At 47.1% G+C, this 20210-nt stretch overlaps 1 protein-coding gene across 4 annotated transcripts in view; it reads right to left on the reverse strand.

Moving 5' to 3' along the window:
* Positions 1-20210, reverse strand: part of LOC144480215 (annexin A4-like) — a 98902-nt gene that overhangs the window by 40517 nt on the left and 38175 nt on the right. For 2 of the 4 annotated variants that reach the window (XM_078199445.1, XM_078199444.1), the window contains 5 exons: positions 15218-15405; positions 11196-11302; positions 7018-7404; positions 5518-5550; positions 1992-2024 (listed from right to left, as the gene is read on the reverse strand). In XM_078199445.1, coding sequence (XP_078055571.1) covers positions 1992-2024; positions 5518-5550; positions 7018-7404; positions 11196-11302; positions 15218-15395 — 738 coding nt within the window. In that variant the 5' untranslated portion in view covers positions 15396-15405. The remainder of the gene's footprint in view (positions 1-1991; positions 2025-5517; positions 5551-7017; positions 7405-11195; positions 11303-15217; positions 15406-20210) is intronic. The other 2 variants (XM_078199447.1, XM_078199446.1) reach the window with 1 other exon arrangement.

Consider the following 20210-nt stretch of genomic DNA (forward strand, 5'->3'; position numbering starts at 1 on the left):
ACTGAATTGTGGATCCAAAGAACAGTACAGCAGAGGAACAGGCCCTTCGGCCCTCCAAGCCTGCGCCGATCATGAGGCCTGCCTAAACTAAAACCGTATGCACTTGGAGTCCGTATCCTTCCATTCCCATCCTATTCATGTATTTGTCTAGTTGCCCCTTAAATGCCGCTATCGTACCTGCTCCCACCACCTCCCCGGGCAGCGCGTTCCAGACATTCACCACCCTCTGGAAAAAAACTTGCCTCGCTCGTCTCCTCTAAACTTTTCTCCATGCACCTTAAACCTATGTCCCCTAGTACTCGACTTTTCTACCCTAGGAAAGAACACCTGACTATCCACTCTGTCCATGCCACTCATAATCTTGTAAACCTCTATCAGGTCGCCCCTCAACCTTCGCCGTTCCAGTGAGAACAAGTGATATATAAAAAGGAATCTACATTTTTGTTAACCTTTAATCTTTCATGGGATGTGGGAGCCACTGAGAAGGCCAGCATTTGTCGCCATCCCCAACGGTCCTTTCATAGAATCTCTACAGTTCAGAAGTAGGCCATTTGGCTCATTGCGTCTAACCCAACTCTCTCTGACAGAGTATCTTACCCAGGCCCTTTCCGTCTGCCTATTCCCGATAACCCTACACATTTACCATGGCTAATGCATCTAACCTGGGATACTAAGGGGCAATTTAGCATGGCCAATCCACCTAATCCGCACATCTTTGGACTGTGGGAGGAAACCGGAGCACCCGGAGGAAACCCATGCAAATATGCAAACTCCACACAGACTGGTTGAACAAACTTATGATTGTTTTCATTGGAGCTTCGGAGGATGAGGGGAAACCTGATAGAGGTTCACAAGAATATGACAGGCTTGGATAGAGTGGATAGTCAGAGTCTTTTTCCCAGGGTGGAAAGGCCAATTATTGAGAGACACAGATTGAAAGTGAGAGGGGAAAGTTTAGGAGAGATGCAAGGGGCAAAATTTTCACACAGAAGGTGGTGAATGCCTAGAACATGCTGCCGGAAGAGATGGTGGAAACAGATTTGATAACAATATTCAAGAGGAATCTGGATAGAGACATGAATAGGCAGCGAATAGAGGGAAATGGACCACGTAGAGGCAAGAAAATGTTAGATTAGAGAGGCATCCGTGTCAGTACAGACTTGGCAGGCCGAAGGGCCTGTTCCTGTGCTGTACTGTTCTTTGACCCAAGACCAGAACCAAACTCGGATCCCTGGCGCTGTGAGGCAGCTAACCACTGTGCCACCGCAGCACTTGTGAAGTCAGTTAAAAGTCAACCACATTGCTGTGAGGCTGGAGTCACACGTAGGCCAGACCAGCTAACGATGGCAGATTTCCTTCCCTGAAGAGTATTAGTGAACCAGATGGGGTTTTACGACAATCACTGATGGTCAGCACTACTGAGATGTTAGCTTCCAGATTTTCTTCTTATTAATTGAATTTAAATAGTACTCGCGAAGATGGTGGGATTTGAACCCACGTCCCCAAAGCAACAGCCCAAGCCTCTGGACTACAAGCCCAGTGGTAATACCACTGCGCCACTGGCAGGTATCATGCATTTCTTTGCTAAAAGACAAACAGATCTGAATGCTTTTCACATTAATGCCTCGATGAACATGTTATTGGATCACGTGCAGGAAAACACACTCACTTCCAGGTGTACGGTCATCCAATCTGAAACATCAACTTAATTTCTCTTTCAACAGATTTTGCCTGACCTTCTGAATACTTCCAGAATGTTCTGCTCCTAGTTCTTTGCAACTAAACCGTCGATGACTCTATGACATTCTTTTGAAAGGTTTCTTCTATTCAGCATTCCCAGAATTTTGATTTTGTGTTAGTTTGAAAAAAAAATGCAACTTCGAGAGATTAATGTATTGATAGAGGGTATCGATCTGTAAAAATCATAGATCTAACACAGCATCGCATGCAGTTATCCGAGAAAAACCATTCCAAAGTGCAATACAGCTTACCTCAAATTCAGAAAAATCCTGGGTGCAGAACGCCTAACAACATTTAAATAGAAAAATTAGGATATTTCCCACTCACTAAAGCAAGCTGCTGTTTTATGTAGGATGCTGCCATTTTCTTGAGTAACACGAGTCATCAGGTTCACAACAAACCTATTTGATCGCGTCTGAACAAGGGACAGGAGTAGGCCATTCACCCCCTCAAGCCTGGTCCTCCATTTAATAAGACCATATCTGATCCGAGGGTAACCTCAAATCTGCATCCCACCTGCCCCCAATAACCTATCAACCCCACCTTGCTTACCAAGAATCTATCCACCTCTGCATTAAGAATATTCAAAGACTCTGCTTCCACCGTCTTTTCAGGAAGAGAGATCCATAGACTCACAACTCTCTAAATGACAAACTTTCACCTCATCTCCATTTTAAATGAGCAATCTCTTATTTTTAAACAGAGACTCCTAGTTGTAGATCATAGAACTGTGTAACAGAATGGAAGTTTGACCAATGAACACAGAAACGTTTCTATGTCACCTCAGAACCATTGCAAGAAGGTCTGCAATGATGACTTGTGAACGAAATAAAAATGCCTTAGACCTAAAAAGGGCAATAACTTTGAGAAAGCAGCAAGGATAGCCAGACTACGGAGGACAGACACATGGCAGAATTTTACCATCCCACCTGCCCGAGGCTCGTAAGATCCCATCCGAGGCCAACGGAGAATGTCGTTCTGCAAGCCTCGCCCGCCCCAATTCTGGGGTGGGTGAGGTGGTAAAATTCCAGCCATATTACCTTGTACTGAGTGAAGATGATTTCTTCTGGCCTCCAGTGGAAGAGATTAGAGAAACTACGATTGAATTCTCTAGGAATTTAGAAGGTCTGGGATATTAAGGGGAGCAAGTGAGGCAGAAACTACTTCTTTATATTCTTTGGTGGGATGTGGGTGTCGTTGGCAGGGTCACCATTGGTTGCCCATCGATAATTGCCCTTCTCCAGAGGGCATTTAAGAGTCAACCACATTGCTTTGGATCTGGAGCCACATGTAGGCCAGACCAGGTAAGGACGGCAGATTTCCTCCCCTAAAGGACATGAGTGAACCAGGTGCGTTTTTACAAAGTCGACAATGGTTTCAAAGTCGTCATTAGATTTTGAATTCCAGATTTTTATCGAATTCAAATTCCACCATCTGCCGCAGCTGGATTCAAACTCAAGTCCTCAGAACATCACAGCTTTGACAAAGTAAAGTAAAGTTAATTTATTAGTCACAAGTAAGGTTTACATTAACGCTGCAATGAAGTTACTGTGAAATTCCCCTAGTCACCACACGCTGGCGCCAGGTCGGGTCAATGCACCTAACCGGCACGTCTTTCTGACTGTGGGAGGAAACGGGAGCACCCAGAGGGAACCCACACAGACACGGGGAGAACGTGCGAACTCCACACAGACAGTGACCCAAGCCAGGAATCGAACCTGGGTCCCTGGCACTGTGAAGCAGCAGTGCTAGCTACTGTGCTACCGTGCCGCCCAGGGTCATCTGGACTCGAAACGTCAGCTCTTTTCTCTCCTTACAGATGCTGCCAGACCTACTGAGATTTTCCAGCGTTTTCTCCTTTGGTCCCCAGAACATTACCCTGGCTCCCTGGATTACTTGCCCAGTGACAATACCTCTGGTTGGGGGAGTCTAGGACTAGGAAGGCTATGGTCTAAAAATTGGAGCTAAAACCCATCAGGCGTGAAGTTAAGAATAAAGTGGTAGAAATTTGGAATTGTCCTCCACAACTGATACCCAGTCAATGATTAATTTTAAATCTGCGTTTGATAGATTTTTGGTAGCTGAAGGTATTGAGAGTTATGAGGCAAATGCGTGTATATGGAGCAGATCAGCCAGTGTCACATTAAATCATGGAAGATGTTGGAAGAGTTAAATGGCTTCCTCTTGTTCCCACGTTCCCCAGTTCTGGCACGAGGGTGGAACGAACTTTAGTTTTGTGTGTTCAGGGATGAAAGTCATTGTGGAGACAGTGTATAGAATTCCAAATGGGGAGAAGCAAGGTAACAGAGTCAAGATGGATAATTCACATGGAATTCTATTGTCCACACTCATTCAACTCAATTCTTTCCTCCACAGTCAAATAATTATCAAAGGTAATCAAGAACATTCAAATCATTACACTCAATAAATGCTGTGATGACTTGGTGTGCAATGATATGTAGCAACACAAGGGCCACGGACACCCAGCATGCACACATAAGGCTGGACATCATCATCACTGTAACATGCAACCAAGCATCTTATTTTTTTCTTAAATATTGTCAACTAATTGTTTCAATCATAAACACTTCAGCTTTTAGCAAAAAATTGAGTGGAAAGATTTAGTTTCCTTTTGTCCGCACCTTTTGTCAGCCCAATCCGGTTCTTATCCGGCTCCTTGTATGGGGGGGTCGCCAGATGGGGACGCGCTACAAAGGAAGCCTGTTCAGTTGTCACTCTTCTACACCAATGGGCGACGGGGCTCGTTGCCTCATCTCTTAACTATGGCCACCCTGACTGAGTTAACCAAACACAGGCCGAGGCTCCTCTCTGCTCTGTATGGCTGATCCACTCACTGAATAAACCCACATGGGGTCTATCCAGTTTTAGGTTTTTGGCTCCATTCTCTGTGGGATTCAAGGTTCCCACAATCCCCTGCAAGGTGGGCAAGCTCTGAAATTATTTCTACTCCAACTGGCTAAACACATGTTTCCCCATCAATCATAGAAATCACAGAATCCCTACAGTGCAGAAGGAGGCCATTCAGCTCATCGAGTCTGCACCAACATCAATCCCACCCAGACCTTATCCCCGTAACCCCACACATTTACCATGGCTAATCCCTCTAACCTACGCATCCCGAGACACTAAGGGACAATTTAGCATGGCCAATGCACCTAACCCGCACATCGTCCGATCGTGGGAGGAAACTGGAGCACCCGGAGGAAACCCATGCAGACACGTGGAGAACATGCAAACTCCACACAGACAGTAACCCAAGCCAGGAATCGAACCCAGATCCCTGGAACTCTGAGGCAACAGTGCTAACCACTGTGCCACCCCAAAGGTGGCTGGACTTTGGATAAACTGAAGTGTGGATCCAGTGTTATCAAAAAAAAGGAATCAGATCTAATTTCTGCCACTTGAATCTAAACATAATCTACAATTTTTACCTTTAATCTTTCACGGCACGAGGGAGTCGCTGACAACGCCAGCATTTGTCACCCGTCCCCGGTGGCCTTTTCCTAGAATTCCTATAGTGCAGAAGGAGGCCACTCGGCCCACTGACTCTCTGACAGAGGTCCTTTCCCCCACCCTATCCCCGTAACCCCACACATTTACCATGGTTAATCCATCTAACCTATGCATCTTGGGACACTAAGGGCAATTTATTAATATATTGTAACGGAGGATATCTATCCGTAAAAATCATTGATCTAACACAGCATCGCATGCAGTTATCCGAGGAAAACCATTCCAAAGTGCAATACAGCTTACCTCAAATTCAGAAAAATCCTGGGTGTAAAACGCCTAACAACATTTAAATAGAAAAATTAGGATATTTCCCACTCACTAAAGTAAGCTGCTGTTTTATGTAGGATGTTGACATTTTCTTGAGTAACACGAGTTATCAGGTTCACAACAATCCTATTTCATCGCGTCTGAACAAGGGACAGGAGTAGGCCATTCACCCCCTCAAGCCTGGTCCTCCATTTAATAAGACCATGTCTGATCTGAGGGTAACCTCAAATCTGCATCCCACCTGCCCCTGATAACCTATCATAGAATCCCTACAGTGCAGAGGGAGGCCATTCGGCCCATCGAGTCTGCATCGACCACAATCCACTCAGGCCCTATTCCCGTAACCCTACATATTTACCCTGCTAGTCCCTCTGACACTAAGGGTCAATTTAGCATGGCCAATCAACCTAACGCGCACATCTTTGGACTGTGGGAGGAAACTGGAGCACCCGGAGGAAACCCACGCAGACACGGGGAGAATGTGCAAACTCCATACCGAGTGACCTGACGCCAGAACTGAACCCGGGTCCCTGGCGCTGTGAGGCAGCAGTGCTAACCACTGTGCCACCAGTACCAGCCCCCCTCTCGTTTACCAAGAATCTATCCACCCCTGTCCTAAAAATATTCAAAAGACTCTGCTTTCGCTGTCTTTTCAGGAAGAGAGATTCATAGACTCACAACCCTCCGAGTGCCAAACCTTTTTGCTTCATCTCCATTTTAAGTGGGCGATCTCTTATTTTTAAACAGAGACTCCTAGCTCTAGATCGCAGATGTGAAACAGAATAGAAGCAACAACTATGAACGCAGAAGCATTTTTACGTCACCTCAGAACCATTGCAAAAAGGACTACAATGATGACTTGTGAATGAAATAGAACGTCTTCGTTCTAAAAAAAGGCAGTAAATTTGACTTCGGCTGAGAAAGCAGCAAGGATACCCGGATACCCAGACTACGGAAAACAGCTGGAATTTTACTGCCTTGCCTGCCTGAGGCCAATGCCGTTCTGCAAGCCTCGCCCGCCTCGATTCCGGGTCAGGTGTGCTGGCAAAATTGCAACCATAATACCTTGTGCTGAGTGAAGAACATTTCTCCTGGGCTTCAACCTTAAGTCTGGATTTGGCCAATGTGTCTTGGGGTAACCGAGATGGATAAGAGTCCTGACACTGCCCCCTGCCTTTCCCCCAACACTGCACACATCCATGTCCCCATTCACTGCATCAATGCGCACCTGATTCTACCCCCCGCGCCCAACCCCCCACCTCCCCACTCCAGTCTTCCCCTCAGATACTTCACTTTCTAGTCCATCTCAACTACTCCAGAACGTCTTTGCCGAAAACTACCAGGCAAATCACTTCAATTTTACATTGTTCAGACACAAACTCTAAAAGTAGGCAAGCATGGGATTCAGCAAAATTTTAAACTTTTAGCAAATAAAGCGAATTTACTCCAATTCACGCGACGAACTGTCCTCCATACCTTTACTGGTGCTGCGGAGGGAGTTACGTTTGCGCCAGCTGAAGGATTCGAGGGGTAGCCTTGAGATGGGCTCGCTCCGTAACCTGGTGTCGGGCCGGATGGGTAGCCAGATGTCGGGCCAGAAGGGTAGCCAGAGGTGGGACCCGAAGGGTAGCCTGGCGTCGGACCTGAAGGGTAGCCTGGCGTGGGGCCGGAACCTGCCGGAAAACCCGGGTTGGCGCCGGGATATCCTGGATTGTAGGAGGGAGCTCCAGGTTGACCTCCTTGGCCTTGTGGGTACATTCCAAATTGACCTGGCTGCTGACTGGGAGGTGCCCCAAATCCCCCAGGCCCGTAATTGGGAGGTGCAGAAACATGTGGACTTAACACACCCGACATGCTGTTAACCTAAACAGAACAGAAGACAACAGTATGAAGATTTGCCGTTGGTAAACCATAATCTTGATTCTTACTTCATTCAACACTTGCTCAAGTAAAACTAACTGATACCAGCTTCATGTCGATCTTGTCAATCTCTAACGGGCTCACAAACTGCGAGGAGTCGTCAAAAAAACAAACAAACCAGTGTTGTCTTTATGGAAATTGGGGTTAGAGCTGGGGTTTGGGGGAACAATTCCGGACCACGGTGTGCAGAGCAATCCAACCCTCGATTTTGCCTCAATATACTTTTATTTTTGAATAAATCTGTTGTTTGGTAGTTTAGCCTGAATGGTACTGTTTACACCATGGGCCTTGATCAAGTGGCTCCCATTAGCCACGGACGCAAATCCTGTCATGGCTGCTAAATCTCATGAGCGGCCAAAAATGGGATATGCACTGGCGAGGTCTCAGTTTGAGATCTTCGTGGCCATCTGCCAAAGATGCGACCAGGTTCACGCCCAGAAATAATGTGAACCTGATTTGAATACATCAACATAATTTTACATATTATTAAAGGGCTTGACACCACAGGGTCTGACCACAGAGCTTCCTGCCGATCCCACCCCCGCCCCTTCCACTGGGAGAGGTTCCCCTCCTTCTGGGGATGTTCTCCTCGTCTACCAGGATGTCCTGATCTTCATGGGGGAAGGGGGTGGTCCCCATCTCCCTCCAGCTGGCTATGTAATCCTCGCCAGCACATTGTACTTGCACAAAATGCTGTTAACTCAGGCAAGAAAAGGTGATCACACAGCCAGCTGGAGGGGCGGGGCCTAAACATGCCAGCAAAGGGAGATGGGGGGGGTGGGTGGGGGGGGAAGAAACAGGACCCCCCCCGCCCCCCCACCAAACCCATGGAGATGGGGACCACCCCCTTCCCACATGGAGATCGGGACATCCTGGTGGATAAGGGGAACACCCCCACATGCAGAAGGAGGGAAACCTTTCCCACTGCGGGGGAGGATGAGGTTGGGTGGGTGTGGTGAACCACTGTTACTACATGTATGTGCCTGGACACACCCATGCTGCACCTGGCCCGAGACTCCTCCCTTTCCACCTGAGACCCCTCCCTTTCCACCCAGAGTGGGGTATAAAGATGATGGTCCCTCCTCCTTGCCTCAGTCCAGACCAGGTCAGCTACAAGGGTGTGCTCCTGTTCTCTGTGAATAAAAGCCTATTAGTTTTCCCTCACTCTCAGAAGTCTTCGCGTCTTAATTGATAGTGCATCAGTGGGATGCTCCGTGACCAGACCCTGCAGTGTCAAGCTCTTTAATAATATGTAAAATTATGTTGATGTATTCAAATCGGTTTCATATTCTTTCTGGGCGTGAACCTGGTGGCTGTGAAACCTGAGTTTCACGCAGCTTTTATCCAAAATTGAACACAAGGTGCTTTTTGTTGGTTTAAAGCGATCCCTGCTACGTTGCATCATCCTGTGCTAGCGAAAAGTCAACCCTCTGTCCCACATCCCAAATATTTGTGGTCATTTAGAACAAAGAAAATTACAGCACAGGAACAGGCCCTTCGGCCCTCCAAGCCTGCACTGACCCATGCTGCTCGACTGAACTAAAACCCCCTACCCTTCCAGGGACCATATCCCTCCATTCCCATTCTATTTGTGTATTTGTCAAAACGCCCCTTAAAACTCACTATCGTATCTGCTTCCACTATCTCCTCCGGCAGCGAGCTACCCTCAGGGTAAAAAAAAAAATTTAGATGATGAGTAGATTACACACTGCCCAAATGGGCGCGTTACTCGAGTTAGGTCGGGGCAGGATAGGGGGCATTGTTAGAGGCTGCAAAAAGCCTAGAGTTGGTTCAGATGAGAATAGGTGTTGCTTTTCGAAGTGACTCACTGCCTCTGGACGAGTCTGCCAGTGAAGGCCGTGTGCGTGAATTCGCTCACCTTCAAACGAGAGTAGGAAACATCTTGTGTTAAAGGATGCAAATGAGACACTCAGAAACAAAGACAAGAGAAATGAGATTTCCTCCCGATGCTATTTACTCATCCCTTTCATAAAAGTTGACTCCCTTGATTTCAATGCATTAACATAATTTTTTACACATTAATAAAGGGCTTGAGCAAGTCCGAACCTGAATCAAAGCATTTCATAGATAGATACACAAAAGCATAGAAAAGGTGGTCAAAAATCTGAGGTTAAGCAAAACTAGCGATAATGAGCATATAGGCTGCTCCAATTTGGGAGCATGTTCATACTTGCAAGTGTGTTGCTGCCTGTATATCCACCCACTGAGACCCTGGGAGTCTTTCTTTGTCAGAGAGGTGACAAAGATAATGCAGCTACATCAAAATAATTTGACTGATGTTGCTTTATTTCTTCGATTTTTCAAAAGGTCACCTTTATATGCATCATGGAAGCTTACTGATCCAGCAGAAGTGAAGAGAATTGGGAGGCAGTCACATTAATTTCCTCCGTTTTAGAACGTATTCTACACTATACCTCAAATGTACCTTTTTTTTTAGGTCTATAAAATAATGAGGGACATAGATCAGCTAGATAGTCAACATCTTTTCCCAAAGGTAGGGGAGTCCAAAACTAGAGGGCATAGGTTTGAGGGGAGATACACAAAAGGGTCCAGAGGGGCAACTTTTTCACACAGAGGGTGATGAGTGTCTGGAACAAGCTACCAGAGATAGTAGTAGAGGCGGGTACAATTTTGTCTTTTAAAAAGCATTGAGAGAGTTACATGGGTAAGATGGGCATGGCGGGATATGGGCCAAATGCGGGCAATTGGGACTAGCTTAGGTGATTTAAAAAATAGTGCGGCATAGACAAGTTGGGCCAAAGGGCTTGTTTCCATGTTGTAAACCTCTATGACTCTATAACTCAATCTATTCTTCCATCCTCAGGGTCCTTGATCAGTTAAGTGCCTAATTGACACTTGGGTCAGTGGGTCTTCCCAAAAGGAGACGACACAGGGCTCTCCAGATGGTGGGCAAGACCTTTGCCACTTCTATTGAACGCCTCCCTGCATCTTTTGCGGGAGTTCAGGGTATTTGCACCCGTTCTCTAGATATCACTTTGATCAGCATGTGAGGTGAATGTTGATAGAGGCCTGTAGAGAGAAAATACAGAGCCATTTCTTCAAGCGCAGCATTCAATATTAGATGCTTGGTCAAATAAAAACAATACGCAGGGGAATGAGGAAAAAGGCTGGGGAATGGCACCAAGGCATGATGCTTGTTTGGAGAGATGGTGCAGACATGATGGGTCAAACGGCCTCTTCCTGCACCATAACAATACTGCGATATAATGAATAGTGAATGAGGCAATTGTAAGTACGTGTTCCCAGATAGAAATAATAAAACACACTGAATAACTTTCCTCATTTGTATTCGATTTATTATTCAATAATCATCAGTGGCACAGTGGTTCGCACTGCTGTGCCTCAGCGCCAGGGAACCAGGTTCAATTCCAACCTCGGCTCAGTGTGTGGAGTCTGCACGTTCTCCCCATGTCTGTGGATTTCCTCCAGGTGCTCCGGTTTCCTCCCACAGTCCAGAGATGTGCACGTTAGGTTGACTGGTCATGCTAAATTGTCCCCTAGTGTCAGGGTAAATTAGTGGGGGTGGGTTACGGGGATAGGGAACCCAAGCAGACTCTGCACAGACAGTGACCCAAGCCGGGAATCAAACCCGGATCCCTGGCGCTGTGAGGCAGCAGTGCTAATCACTGTGCCACCCTGAGTTTATAATCAGAATACTAAAAGGCACATTCTTCTATATGTTTGAAACTTACCATGCCCGCCAGATTGTGGGAATTGGATTGTGCAGACATGTTCCCAAAAACATCCAGTCCAATGGGTAGCGTTGGGTTAGCAGGATTCAGACCCCAGGGGTTACCACCTGAAAATCGAACAAAAGTCACAAGAACCATCAGGGCTGGCGTAACCTCTCAACAAATAGGCATTGCGAAACTGAATGAACTAGTCTTAGACTACGCAAGTAAACAAATAGGCTTCAGCAGTGGGAAGGAAGGGTCTAGATATACTGACATACACGTAGATTTCTACGGATTTACATTGCCTTTCCCAAAACATATCCCTCATTCTTTATATGCAAATTCTTTCCAATTTTGTCCATCTACATGGGGTAGCACAGTGGTTAGCACTGCCGCCTCACAGCACCAGGAACCCGGGTTCAATTCCGGCCTTGGTTCACTGTCTGTGTGGAGTTCACACATTTTCCCCGTGTCTGCCTGGGTTCCCTCCGGGTGCTCCGGTTTCCTCTCACAGTCCAAAGATGTGCAATTTAAGTGGATTGGCCATGGCAAATTGCCCCTTAGTGTCCCACGATGTATAGGTTAGGGGGATTAGCAGGGTAAATAAGTGGAGTTACAGGTACAAGGCCTGGGTAAGATATTCCGTCAGGGGCGGTGCTGATAGGGCGCCGCATCATTGGCAGACTGACAAGACGGAGGCTCCTCAGTTCCTGCTCCCGTAAATGTTAAAGATCCTCATGTGTGACTTAACCGGCATTTTGCATTACAACAGCTGGCATTTATCTAGTCACTTTATCAGAGTAAATCAGCTTCAGATGCTTCATAGCGGCAGTAACTTTGCTGAAGTGTGGTGTTCATAGAATCCTACAGTGCAGAAGGAGGCCATTCGGCCCATCGAATCTGCGCCAACCACAATCCCATCCAGGCCCTATCCCCATAACCCCACGTATTTACCCTAGCTAGTCCCCCCCTCCCCTCCCCCCGACACTAAAGTGCAATCGAACATGGCCAATCCACCTAACCCGCACATCTTTGGACTGTGGGAGGAAACTGGTGCACCCGGAGGAAACCCACGCAGACACGGGGAGAATGTGCAGACTCCGCACAGACAGTGACCCAAGCCAGGAATCGAACCCGGGTTCCTGGCGCTGCGAGGCAGTGCTAACCTACTGTGCCTACTGCGAGGCCTGGATAGAGTGGACGTGGAGAGGAATGTTTCCACTAGTAGGAAAAACTAGAACCAGAGGGCACAACCTCTGGCTAAAGGGACGATCCTTTAAAACAGAGATGAGGAGGAATTTCTTCAGCCAGGGAGTGGTGAATCTGTGGAACTCTTTGCCGCAGAAGGCTGTGGAGGCCAGGTCATTGAGTGCCTTTAAGACAGAGATAGATAGGTTTTTGATTAATAAGGGGATCAGGGGTTATGGGGAAAAGGCAGGAGAGTGGGGATGAGAAAAATATCAGCCATGATTGAATGGCGGAGCAGACTCGATGGGCCGAGTGGCCTAATTCTGCTCCTGTGTCTTATGGTGCAACCATGCTGACCGTGACCAAGGTGATCTTAACACTGATTAGAGCTGAGTACATCCTGGCGGGGGGGTTTACACAGGGGGAAAAAAAAATCAGTTTGACTTTTTTAAAATGCAGAATGGAACATCAGACTTCAACTTAAAATTCAGTTAGCCGAATTTGCAGAAATGAAAACCCACTCAATCCCTGGCATCTTTTGAGAGTGTGGCATTTCAATCGATTTGCATGTGTCTGATTCAGTAACTCCTCCAAGCTAAGACCATAAGACATAGGAGTGGAAGCAAGGCCATTCGGCCCATCGAGTCCACTCCACCATTCAATCATGGTTGATTTCAACTCCATTTACCCGCTCTCTCCCCATAGCCCTTAATTCCTCGAGAAATCAAGAATTTATCAATTTCTGTCTTGAAGACGCTCAACGTCTCGGCCTCCACAGCCCTCTGTGGCAATGAATTCCACAGACCTACCACCCTCTGGCTGAAGAAATTTCTCCTCATCTCTGTTCTAAAGTGACTCCCTTTTATTCTAAGGCTGTGCCCCCGCGTCCTAGTCTCCCCTGCTAATGGAAACAACTTCCCTACGTCCATCCTATCTAAGCCGTTCATTATCTTGTAAGTTTCTATTAGATCTCCCCTCAACCTCCTAAACTCCAATGAATATAATCCCACGATCCTCAGACGTTCATCGTATGTCAGGCCTACCATTCCTGGGATCATCCGTGTGAATCTCCGCTGGACCCGCTCCAGTGCCAGTATGTCCTTCCTAAGGCAGCATGTCTCAAGGACATCAGCATTGCACATTGATTTTTTGAAAAAAAAAGTCAACGGAAAGATAGAATTAAATTACTCCACTGCTTGATGAGAGAGGAAAGTGTCCTTGGAGCATGCAATCAATATAACAAGTCCAATAAAAGATACCTTGGGGTCACAGCGAGGGAGGAACTAACTCCAGGGTGCCCAGAGTTTATCCTGAGAATGTACAGCCATTTAAATAAAACGTTTCAAGATCGAATTGTCCAATGGGTGATCTAGAGTCGAGTGGATAAAACCTCTAGTGCAGCATGGTGGCACAGTGGGTTAGCGCTGCTGCCTCACAGCGCCAGGGATCCGGGTTCGATTCCCGGCCTTGGGTCACTGTCTGTGTGGAGTTTGTACGTTCTCCCTGTGTGGGTTTCCTCCGGGTGCTCCGGTTTTCTCCCACACTCCAAAAACGTGCAGGTTAGGTGAATTGGCCGGGTTAAATTCTCCCTCAGTGTACCCGGACAGGCACCAGAGTGTGGTGACGAGGGGTTTTTCCACAGTAACTTCCTCGAATAGAAGCCTACTTGTGACTAATAAATGAACCTTACTTTATGAAGGAATAAACTAATCATAGAATCCCTGCAGTGCAGAAGGAGGCCATTCTGCCCATCGAGTCGGCACCGACCACAAATCCACCCAGGCCCTCTTCCCGTAACCCCATGTATTCACCCTACTAATCCCATTAACACTAAAGGAACAAATTAGCATGGCCAATCAACCTAGCCCACACTGTGGGAGGAAACTGGAGCACCCGGAGGAAACCCACGCAGACACTGGGGAGAATGTGCAAACTCCACACAGATAGTCAACCAAGGCTGGAATTGAACCCGAGTCCCTGGCGCTGTGAGGCAGCAGTGCTAACCACTGTGCCGCCCAACAAAGTGTTTGGGGGTTGTCTTAATAAATAGCATATAATGTTAATATAATGAATAGTGAATGAGGCAAGTGTAACTTTGTGTGCCCAGGTGTGAATACCAAAACAGACTGAATTCCCTCATCTGTATTTCATTTAATATTCGATAATCATCAATAAATATATTTGATCTATTTCCCCCTTGCACGCACTAATGAAGAACTGAGCATGAAGTATTCCCCTTGCCCTTCAAGTTATAAATAATGGAAGTAAAAGACCATTCAGCCCATCAAGCTAATGCAACAGAAACCCATGTTTCCCCCACCCTCAGAAGACTATACACCCCAACGTTACATACAGACCATGGTGCAAATAACCACCTGACAGAGATCTTTGACACTTGAGAATGGTTCGGACAGATTGGCCACGGAGAGAGTGTTTCAACCTATAAGGGGGCCATCGATACCAGACAGTTAAACCCACGCAGAGATGGGGAGAAGTGCAGACACCGCACAGGCAGTGACCCGAGGCTAGGAATCGAACCTGAGTCCCTGGTGCTGTGAGGCAGCAGTGCTAACCATTGTGCCACCGTGTCACCCCATACAGGAGTGATGACTACCCAGTTGGGTAGTTTCCAGTGCTCCTTGCAGGGTGCTTGTAGCTATTTGGGAACCCAGTCCACCTAAAGTGCACTCTCTTTTAAAATTTGCGCCCACGGGTAATTTCTAAACAAGGTGTCACTGCCAATCTCCTCCACCCCTCCCCACACCCCCCCTTCCTCCCCCCACTCCTCTTCTTCACATCTTAGAGACCACAGGAAAGCAAGGAATATTTGAGCCATGCCAACTTTACTGTACCTGGTGCAGGCGGATACCCTCCTGTTGCGGGTGGATACCCTCCTTGTGTGGGCAGGTAGCCGCCTGGTGCTGGCGGATACCCTCCGGGCGCTGGCGGATAGCCCCCTTGTGCGGGCGGGTAGCCCCCTTGTGCGGGTGGGTAGCCCCCTTGTGCGGGCGGATACCCCGGGTAGCTCATCTTTATAACTCTGGAGGAGAAAAGCAATTTGAGATCTTTATAAAAAGATTCATCAACATGGCAACCCCGATGCCCACAGTAACTGTCCAAAACTTACAGCTTTCACGATGTCCCACACCGCTTCGCAGGCAATAAAAGAACACTTACTGCTGCAATGCGGCAAATACAGCAGCCAACTGAAGCACAGCAAGATCCCACTAGAGCATTCATTGAATAATCTGTTTGTGGGATGTTGGTTGAAGGGAGAATGCTGGGTTCAACACTGGGGAGCTCCTCACTGTTTGTCTTTGAAATAGAACCATGGCATCTCTTACCCACTCCCACCCGAGGATGGGCCTCTACTTAACATCTCACCTGAAATATGGTTCCACCGACAGTGCTGTATTCCTTCTATATTGGACTACAGGCTGCGCTGAGTGGGGCAGAACCTTCTGACTCAGATGTGAGAGTGCTTACCCACTCAGACACAGCTGAGACTGCGAGGCAGAAACAGGACTGGTCAGGGATACCGCCGGAAGCAGTCCGAGGATGGACTACCGGAACTGAATATTGGCAGAGAGAAATCCCAGGACATGGTGACAGAGGGGGAGCAGCCATAAAATGTGAAAGAGTCGTGGAGTCAGAGGTTTACAGCATGGAAACAGGCCCTTCGGCCCAACTTGTCCATGCCACCCACTAAGCTAGTCCCAATTGTCCACATTTGGCCCATATCCCTCTATACCCAGCGTACCCACGTAACTGTCTAAATGCTTTTTAAAAGATAAAATTGTACCCGCCTCTACTACTACCTCTGGCAGCTTGTTCCAGACACTCATCACCCTCTGTGTGAAAAGGTTGCCCCTCTGGACCCTTTTGTGTATCTCCCCTCAAACCTATGCCCTCTAGTTTTAGACTCCCCTACCTTTGGGAAAAGATGTTGACTATCTAGCTGATCTATGCCCCTCAGTATTTTATAGACCTAAAAAAAAAAAGGTACATTTGAGGTATAGTATAGAATACGTTCTAAAACGGAGGAAATTAATGTGACTGCCTCCCAATTCTCTTCACTTCTGCTGGATCAGTAAGCTTCCATGATGCATATAAAGGTGACCTTTTGAAAAATCGAAGAAATAAAGCAACATCAGTCAGAAATTATTTTGATGTAGCTGCATTATCTTTGTCACCTCTCTGACAAAGAAAGACTCCCAGGGTCTCAGTGGGTGGATATACAGGCAGCAACACACTTACAAGTATGAACATGCTCCCAAATTGGAGCAGTCTATATGCTCATTATCGCTAGTTTTGCTTAACCTCAGATTTTTGACCACCTTTTCTATGCTTTTGTGTATCAATCTATGAAATGCCCTGTGTGAAAAAATTGCCCCTCTGGATACTTTTGTATCTCTCCCCTCTCACCTTAAACCTATGCCCTCTAGTTTTAGACTCCCCTACCTTTGGGAAAAGATATTGACTATCTAACTGATCTATGCCCCTCATTATTTCATAGACCTCTATAAGATCACCCCTCAGCCTCCTCCTTGAACATTAGCAGGATCAAGAGCTTTATTGATGCTGGGGTATCGAGTGAAGCACCGGTACAATCTCTCATAACCAAGAGGGCTTACTTTCACCTACATAATATCACCTGCCTCTGCCATAGAATCCTACAGTGCAGGAGGCCGCCATTCGGGCCCATTGAGTCTGCACCGACCACAATCCCACCCAGGCCCTATCCCCATAACCTCATGTATTTACCCTAACTAGTCTCCTTGTCATTCAGAGGCAATTTAGCATGACCAATCCACCTAACCTGCACATCTTTGGACTGTGGGAGGAAACTGGAGCACCTGGAGGAAATCCATGCAGACACAGGGAGAATGTGCAGACTCTGCACAGACAGAGTGACCAGAGGCCAGGAATCGAACCCGGGTCCCTGGCGTTATGAGGCAGCAGTGCTAACCACTGTGCCCTTGCTTCAAGCCCAAGGACCTGTTCCTGTGCTGTAATTTTCTTCGCTTCACTCGACGCACCAATAAAGTTTTGGGTGATTAAGTTGCTAAAAGGTATATAACTGTTCACAACGTACTGCAATCGAATTTCTTTCTCTGCCATTTTAACAGAGGCTTTGAACTACCAAACATTTTGCTGCATCGTGCCTAGGCTCAGCCTGAAGCAAAGTGCAGTAACCCCAGAATGTAAAGAAGTCACACAGAATCAAACAGTGTGTCCATTTTGTGCAGCTGAATAAATGACCAGTTCGATTCCCTTCGATTGAGCCACATCAGATCTGGACCCAAGTTGGAGGCAGTCAAAGTGGAGCAGCCAAGAGAGAAATCCGTGATAAAAATCGCGTGCTCGGATCAGAGCCTGGACTTCATTTCAATCACAGCTCCAGGACTGGAAACTTGGTAACAAGCCAAACCTCTAGATTTTCCCATAAACTGGGAGGATGGCGACCGGGAGAGACTTGTTTTAAAACGCTGGACAAAAATGCCAAGACAACTACTTATCTGATGCAAGGAACATTTGCTCAACGTGCAACCAGCAGCACCCCCCGTACTCCCCCTGCCAACCCCACCTAGCCAAACAACAATCAGGAACTGCAAGATTATGTCTTATTCATGGAAAGATAACTTAGTGCTAGTTTACGCAGATAAGTTCTCGAACGGCCAACAGCAAAGTACATGTCAGACCCGGAGCAGGGGGGGGAGGGGGGGGGGGTGGATGCAGTGAGGAGATCAGAATGAGAACATATTCCACGTCATCTCCCTGCCAATTATTTCCGACATGTGCTTGTCTTCCTTGTACCAAATACCAAAGCATTTCCCGATGTCTGATCCTAAAGCTATACATCTGGTTGCGGCTCTGGCTAATATGTTCTTATAAAGAATGTAAGAGACCGGCAGGAGTAGACCACACAGCCCATCGACCCTGCTCCACCATTCAATACAATCATGGCTAATCTTGGGCTTCCACTCCATTTTCCTGCTCATTCCCCATATCCCTCGATTACCCAAAAATCTGTCCATCCCAGCCCCGGATTTATTCACCAACAGAGCATCCGCAACCCTCCAGGGTAGAGAATTCCAACGACCCTCCGTGAATAAATTTCTCCTCATCACAGCTCTAACTGATTGGCCTCTCATGCAAAGACTGTACCCACCTCCCCCCCCCCCCCCAACCCACTCCCCTGTCCCGCATTCTAGTTTCCCTGACCAACATCCTCCCAATCAAGCCCCTTCAGAACTTTGTAGGTTTCAATGAGATCGCCTCGCATTCCACAAACTCCAAACAATATAATCCCAGTAGGGCCTGGATGGGATTGTTGGTGCAGGCCCGATGGGCCGAATGGCCTCCTCTTGCACTGTAGGGATTCCATGAATGTACTCAGCCTCTCATTATAGGACAAACCTCATACAAGGGACCAATTTAGCAAACCTTCTCTGTACCGCCTCCAATTTATTTTACTTGAAGCTCTCTGTAATCTATCTTCTTTAATCTACAGACTTTAGTGCCAATTTATCTCATGAGGATTTAGTCTAGCTAAGATTATTAGGACATTATCAAATTGTTCTTGCTGTGCAAAAACTATCACATCTCTTGTTTCACAACAGTCATAGAATCCCTACAGTGCAGAAGGAGGTCCATCGAGCCTGCACCGACAACAATCTCACCCAGGCCCTATCCCTATACCCCCACATATTTACCCTGCTAATCCCCCTGACACTAAGGGGCAATTTAGCATGGCCAATCAACCTAACCCGCACATCTTTGGACTGTGGGAGACACACAGACACAGGGAGAATGTGCAAACTTCACACAGTCACCCAAGGCCGGAATTGATTTGATTTATTATTGTCACATGTATTAGTGTACAGTAAAAAGTATTTTTTCTTGCGCACTATACTGACAAATCAAAGTGTAGAGAAAGATCAACTTAATATAAAAGGTAGGTTCATTCAAAAGTCTGATGGTAGCAGGAAAGAAGCTGTTTTTGAGTCGGTTGGTACGTGTCCTCAGACTTTTTATCATTTTCCCGAAGGAAGAAGGTGGGAGAGAGAATGTCCGGGATGCTTGATTATGGGGAGCTCGATTACGCTGGCTGCTTTTTTGAGGCAGTGGGAAGTGTAGATGGAGTCATAAGAACATAAGAACATAAGAAATAGGAGCAGGAGTAGGCCATCTAGCCCCTCGAGCCTGCCCCGCCATTCAATAAGATCATGGCTGATCTGACGTGGATCAGTACCACTTACCCGCCTGATCCCCATAACCCTTAATTCCCTTACCGATCAGGAATCCATCCATCCGCGCTTTAAACATATTCAGCGAGGTAGCCTCCACCACCTCAGTGGGCAGAGAATTCCAGAGATTCACCACCCTCTGGGAGAAGAAGTTCCTCCTCAACTCTGTCTTAAACCGACCCCCCTTTATTTTGAGGCTGTGTCCTCTAGTTTTAACTTCCTTACTAAGTGGAAAGAATCTCTCCGTCTCCACCCTATCCAGCCCCCGCATTATCTTATAAGTCTCCATAAGATCCCCCCTCATCCTTCTAAACTCCAACGAGTACAAACCCAATCTCCTCAGCCTCTCCTCATAATCCAAACCCCTCATCTCCGGTATCAACCTGGTGAACCTTCTCTGCACTCCCTCCAATGCCAATATATCCTTCCTCATATAAGGGGACCAATACTGCACACAGTATTCCAGCTGCGGCCTCACCAATGCCCTGTACAGGTGCATCAAGACATCCCTGCTTTTATATTCTATCCCCCTCGCAATATAGGCCAACATCCCATTTGCCTTCTTGATCACCTGTTGTACCTGCAGACTGGGCTT

The sequence above is a fragment of the Mustelus asterias genome, chromosome 28 (genome assembly GCF_964213995.1).
Source record: "Mustelus asterias chromosome 28, sMusAst1.hap1.1, whole genome shotgun sequence".
Taxonomy (NCBI): domain Eukaryota; kingdom Metazoa; phylum Chordata; class Chondrichthyes; order Carcharhiniformes; family Triakidae; genus Mustelus; species Mustelus asterias.